The sequence below is a fragment of the Panthera pardus genome, unplaced genomic scaffold, assembly GCF_024362965.1.
Source record: "Panthera pardus isolate Hobbes unplaced genomic scaffold, ASM2436296v1 HiC_scaffold_15, whole genome shotgun sequence".
In the NCBI taxonomy this organism is placed as follows: Eukaryota; Metazoa; Chordata; class Mammalia; order Carnivora; family Felidae; genus Panthera; species Panthera pardus.
In genome coordinates this window covers 70,155,041-70,161,114 of record NW_026526710.1, presented here as the reverse complement: position 1 = coordinate 70,161,114, position 6,074 = coordinate 70,155,041, and the positions used below count along the sequence as shown (strand labels likewise).

Sequence of the window (6,074 nt, the reverse complement as noted above, 5' to 3'; positions counted from 1 at the left end):
ACTGGGCATCTGAACAGGGCTGAAGATGTGGCAGTCAGTTCCCTTCATGTCTATCTATTTCTGAAGGAAAAGTATACTGCTACCTGATGACTGGTTCAATTTAAGCTGTTCTACATTCTTATGTGAAAAGGTAAAGAAGCACATTCGCCACTTGTACGTATAACCCTCTCTGAGCGACGATGACCTGTTTTGTTACTCTTGCTTTTTCTGAAAACCAATTACATCCATTACCCCAGGGATTCAAATTCAACTCCAAACCGACTCTTAAAGGAAATGAGTTTAATCATCTCCGTCCATCGCCCCCCATCCATGGCAGTCAACCACGTCATCAAAATCTGACGGAATAGAATACGGTACAATTCACAGTCCGTTTAGGAGCAACTTGAGGTAAAGATAAAGGAACATGCATGCAATTCCCTTGCCCAAACCACAGAGGGTGCTGTTGAGTTGTTTCCCTCACACTTTGGAAGTGTCTTTCTTCCTTCTGGACTGTTCTACTGTCCTTTGTGACAAGTTAGCCTTTCCTGAAGCTAGCTCTCCAGGGAAGTGAATAATTACATAGAAATAGAAGGCTTAATTTGGTACCCGAGTAGGCGGGGTGGGGGGGGGGGGAGGGGGATATGGATTTCAACTGAGAATGTTTAAGAAGAGTGAACAATGTTTTTAATGAGAAAAACAATCTTCAGTACAATTCAGTTTTATTTAACACACATATGTACACAGGGGCGTTCAGCACATATAGGATCTAATAAGTGGCAATGTCTTGAGAGGCAGACATTTTAATTCACTCGCTGTACACAGTTCAATCACTGCATTTTAAACTACCAGTGAAGCCACGTATGTCTCCACACGTACAAGGATGGGTCCAAATACAGTGCCACCGAAATCAACAGAACACTAAAAAGCATACACTGGGATGACGATACAAAGTTTACCTCAGTGCTGAGAAGTCTAAGCTGCGATGAAGTCTGGGACTAGAGTTGTCAAAATAGCCAAGGGGAGATCTGTGTTAACAAGAATGCAAATATTCACTCAGCAGTTAGAGATGTCAAGCCATCCAACATCATCCACCCAAATTTTGTAAGAGTGATGTTCTACTGGCCAATGATGTTGGCTGTCTTTGCAGGCAGAATGTGGGACAGGCTGGCCCATGCTCACTGCCCAGACTGTTTTTACCCCAGGCCCTCACGGCTCTGCTTTGTTCCATTTCTGCGGAGTGGTCCATCGTGTATTTGGTGGCCTGCCTACCATCTCACGTCTTTTCCCCAGTGCATTTTGTTTTACAAATCTCTCTATTCTTTTACTTCATCATTCCGAAACAACTTTGTAGTCTAGAATAAATTAGTCCCTATTTTAAGTTTACCAAGTAAACACGTGCTGGGTATCGAGAAGACTCAGGAGCCCGCTGGAAAAACCACGTGCCCCTTTTGTTTACCTCAGGTTTCTCTATCTATATCGAACACAACAGCATATTCACCAGACAAATAGAGCCTACGCTGTATATAGTTCTTTGTTTCTTCCTTGGAAACTACATATATAATCTTTATAAATACAATGTACATGCATGTGGCATAAATTCACTTTTGAAAGAACACCCAAAGTCTAAAACCAACGAACAGGAGAGGTTTGCCACCAATGGAAATAACGTACTTCGTATCAATAGGAAAGAGACGTTCCGGTGGTCTTAATTTCTTAACATGTTCTTTAAAAATCTGTTTCAGTAACAGATATATCTGTTCCTGGACTGTGATCCTTTTTTTTTTTTCCCCCCCTAGGTTACATAAACTCTTGACAATATACGCTTTTCCAATTAAATGCTCCCATTATCATTTTGGTTCCTCTGTAAACTTCGCATATTTTCTGTGAATAAATCATTTTCTGTGTTTGCACTTAATAAACCATTGTGCCCACCTAACCAACCAATCAACAACCAACCAAACAACCAAATCCCCAGCTATGTACAGATCAAGATTTGTTAGGAGCAATTCATACAAGATATTATTTTGTGGATTTTTTTTTCCATTACTGAGAATCAGCACAATTTGACGTAAGAAGAGAGCAACCCAGTTAAAGCTTACTTGGAAGTGTAATGAACACCCTCATTGCAATGTTTGCTCAAATTATCTGAGAGCCCTCACATTTTCTACATACTCCTGAATGCTTGTGTCTTGGGTACCATTTTTCTAGGATACTTGTGTAAAAGAAATGCTGTCTTAGTTTTCCTTTAATTGATCAGTTCAAAGGCTGAATTGTAACTATTACATGATAACTGACATAGGTCGTAGGCATGGGAACTGTGGGTCTGTAAGGTTTCTGGAGGGAAGGGGTAAGGTCTTTCTTGAAAGGACCTCTAGCAACAGACACAAGGGACTTCTTATTTAGGTATATGCTACGCTTCCAAACTCGATTCTTTATTATAAAAGTCCATTTAAGAGATTATAGTGACTGGATAATTATATTAACTAGATCATAAATAGTGATGATTTTTATTTTAAACTACTAAATATATTATTAAGCAGGATATGGGCATTTTAGAAGGCTGTCTGGGAAACTTTTTTTTCTGTATTTTTTTTTAAATATATTTATTTTCTCAATGATCTCAAATCTGTTAGGTGTTAATCAAGAAGCAAGGGGTTAAACCCTAGGAAACTGGATTGAAGAGCTTCCTAGCAATCATGGGGCAAAAAAAAAAAAAACAAAAAAAAACAAAAACAACCCAACCATGTAAACACAGAATCTTTTTGGTAAACAATAACGTATTTTAGGAAATCCAAAGGGAAATAACTTCGCTAATTAGGACTGCCACATTACGTCAAAACCCAATGTCAAACGACCAGGGTCAAGCAGCACTTCAGAGGTGGGGTTTAGCTCTAGGAAAATGCTGATCTGGGCTGGGAATGCAATCACAGTGCTTACTGATTTGGAGGCTTCTGGTGCACCAAGCCACAGGGGTGCTCCTAGGGACCGCGGGCACCCCCCACCCCCCAGGGTGGAAAACGACCTAATGTCCACACAAGGGCCGCTCCTGCAGGGCGGGGTGTGCATGCCTCTGGATCACAGGGGACACGGGCGGGGGGTCCGCCCCCCGAGGACCGTGTGGAGGTGACACAGCCTCGGCCGCGCCCCGGGGTGACACTGGCGTGGCAGGCACTGAGGAACGATCCGGGTGAGTAAGGACAGAGGAGTCTCGGCCTCCAGAGTGGACGGGGCTCGGATGCGGTCAGGGCAGCGGCCCCCAGCGCTAGACCATGAAGCGGTGCTCCTTCCCGTCGTGGGCCATGAGGATGACGTTGCGGTTGGACGTCCAGATGAGCCGGGCCAGGCGGAGGGCGTTGTGCGAGCCGGGCGAGGCGGGCTGCACGGGCGGCACCTGGTAGGTTTTGATGCAGCGCAGCTGAGGGGCCGAGTTCAGCATGCCGATGCTTCCCAGCAGCGACGTGTTCATCTGGGGGGACACGGGGACACGAGAGCACGCGCGTCACTTACAGAACCTTCTCCCTTCCCTGCCGCGCGGCGGGGTAGAGTGACTCACGCCTCGGGTCACTCTCTGCCGGCCGTTGACTCCGGCTCGGCTGAGAGTCTGTTCTCAGCCCGGGCGGGGGAACCCTTGCGATGCTGTTACCGTGAAAGCATCCGCCCACAGGAATTTCACTCCGTGGGGAGCACCCGACAGCAGGAAAGGCCAGCAGTCTTTGAGGAGGGGGCTAAATTCCCGATGGTAACTGAACAGGCCCGACAGTCTCTGGCGATGGTGGGCCCTTCCCGCGTCGCCACGGTGCTCACCGCAGCCGGGAAGGACAAGTCCACCCAGACTCGACTGGGGACTCACGGCTTGTTCAAGGAAAAGCAGCAAAGTGGGCACGTTCCTGGATCAAAGCTCAAAACGGAACCCCCTCCCCCCTCCACAGGTACCCACACTTCCCTCCTCACCTGCTTTCTTACGGAATTCCGTCTCTGGAAATCTCTAGTTCATTTCCAAGGGGAAACCGAGAATCAATCGCATCTTAACACTGTATCTGTGGCTCACTGTTTCGCTGCCACGCTGAAGGCAGAATTCTTTTAACACTTTATTGGCCGTATGTTTTTAATCAGCTGATTTGCTTTTGGGTGGCTTTTGGGGATCGGATTTGAATGTTAAGTTCTCTTAATCCGTCCACATTGGTGAAAAATAACATGGAAATTACGGCCCGTGAACAAACCACGCGTTCCGGTCAAAGTGTGAATACTAAATGGCGGGTATCTCAGGGAGCCTGAGCGACGGGGTCAGAGGAATCCGGTAGATTCTACATACTACTTGACGTCTTTTTAATACACATCTTTTGTGCTATGGCAAATCACACGGAAAGCGTAGAGCACGTAAGAAAAGAGGTCTCAAAAATATTAGTCTTCTTTGCACTAATTTTCATTTCCAACTCTTCTCTCCAGGATAACCATCGTCTAAACGCAGAAGATTCTGGGGTTTTTGTGTGAAGCATGCAGATTATGGACACAAGTGCTTGACACACGAAACCTTGGCAAATCCTAGGACATTTAAGATGTGTTATTGCTGATATCATGCTCTGCATTTGGATCAGTGCAAAATATAAGCCATTCTTTTTTCTGGCCCTTCTCAGCAGCACGATGGTGTCAGAGGGCGTAAATCATGGCATCTCTAGCAGGATGCATGCAGGCTCCACTGACATTTTCACAATTTAAATCATCTTGAGTAATAACCCTTTTAAGATGACTAATGTTACTGATTTTCCTGCATTAATAATAGTGCCGAACACAACACAGAGGTGAAAAAAAATCACTAGTGTACGAGGTCACATTTTAAAACCAAATGTATGGTTATCATTAACTCTTTCTGTTAAAGTTAACATTTAAAGTCAGACAGTACCTTACTGTCCTTCTCCAAAAACTTCTTTCCTTGCTTCCTTCCCTTTTCCCAAGAACTCCATACAAGACAAAAATCAATGTCTTCTTGCTTTCTGAGGGTTCCCAGATATTTTATATATGAACAACGGTGGTGAGCGTGATTTGATGGCTCTCGCTTGTACAGAAAGTAACAGTACATGATAATTGAGTTCTTTAATAGAACAGATCCAAATGACCCAGAAAATTGGTGGTTAAAATTAACTGGTATCAACAGGCATACTGTGTTTAAAAAAAAAAAAAAATCTCATTTCTCAGTTGATAAATAGCTACAAAGGAGTTTTCATTCTTTATGGATTTTCTATGAAAATATGGATGACGCCTGAGTTCTGCTGGTGGCTCAAAATGCTAAGGGTGCCCAATAGGCGCGGACACTTCCTTATTTTTACTTCTTTCCTTCAAAATTTAGCCACATAGAAGAATTGGGTTGAGGGCCAAAGAGAGAGGGAGAGAGGACCTTACAGAAATGCTACCAATGGAAAACTTCAACGAGAAGTCCATCATTGCGCCTGGCATCTCCTTCTGAGCTGAGCCATCCCATGAATGACTGATAAGCCATTTGATAAACTGATGGATAAATGCCTTCGGAAGGGTCACACAGCCTTCCTGCGGTGGAACAGCTGAATGAAATTCCACACGGCGCAGCACTGTTACAGGTGCGTGCCCCTGGAAGGACGAGGACCTCAGGTTCACTCTATCGTGCTGTTTCTCAGACCATCCTTACCCTGTGACCTCTTCTGAAGACAGATAACTTGAAGTAGGAAGGGTGAGTATTCATCTTCCCAATAAGCTCAGCCAAAGAACGCTCACTGAGACAACGAACCGTTTTGTTACTGGATATTAGTATTTTCTTGACCAGTGACAGGCTTACAAACTATGGGAAAGGGCAGTTTGAGCCTCAAATGAATAAAAACCACCTGGGATTAGAGTATTTTTTGGTAACACTGGATTTTTTCTTGATTACAAGGACAATAAATACTCATTGTGGAACATTTAAATAATAAAGAGAAGTAGAAGAGAGAAAGCAAAAATCCCCCCAAATCTTACTTCCTAGAGACAATCACTAACATTCTGGTAAACTTCTTTCTAGACCTCCAAATATATGTACACGTAAGAGGCAGATTTAAGGAGTTTTATGTAAATAGGCTCGAATTAAAAGG

The 6,074-nt window shown here is 44.1% G+C and overlaps 1 protein-coding gene across 5 annotated transcripts in view; it reads right to left on the bottom strand.

Moving 5' to 3' along the window:
• Nucleotides 1-681: 681 nt before the first annotated feature.
• WDR7 (WD repeat domain 7) overlaps nt 682-6,074 on the bottom strand; it is a 352,075-nt gene continuing 346,682 nt past the window's right edge. For all 5 annotated transcript variants that reach the window (XM_019463951.2, XM_019463944.2, XM_053902762.1 and 2 more), the window contains one exon: nt 682-3,445. In XM_019463951.2, the coding sequence (XP_019319496.2) occupies nt 3,242-3,445 (204 nt within the window). In that variant the 3' untranslated portion in view covers nt 682-3,241. The remainder of the gene's footprint in view (nt 3,446-6,074) is intronic.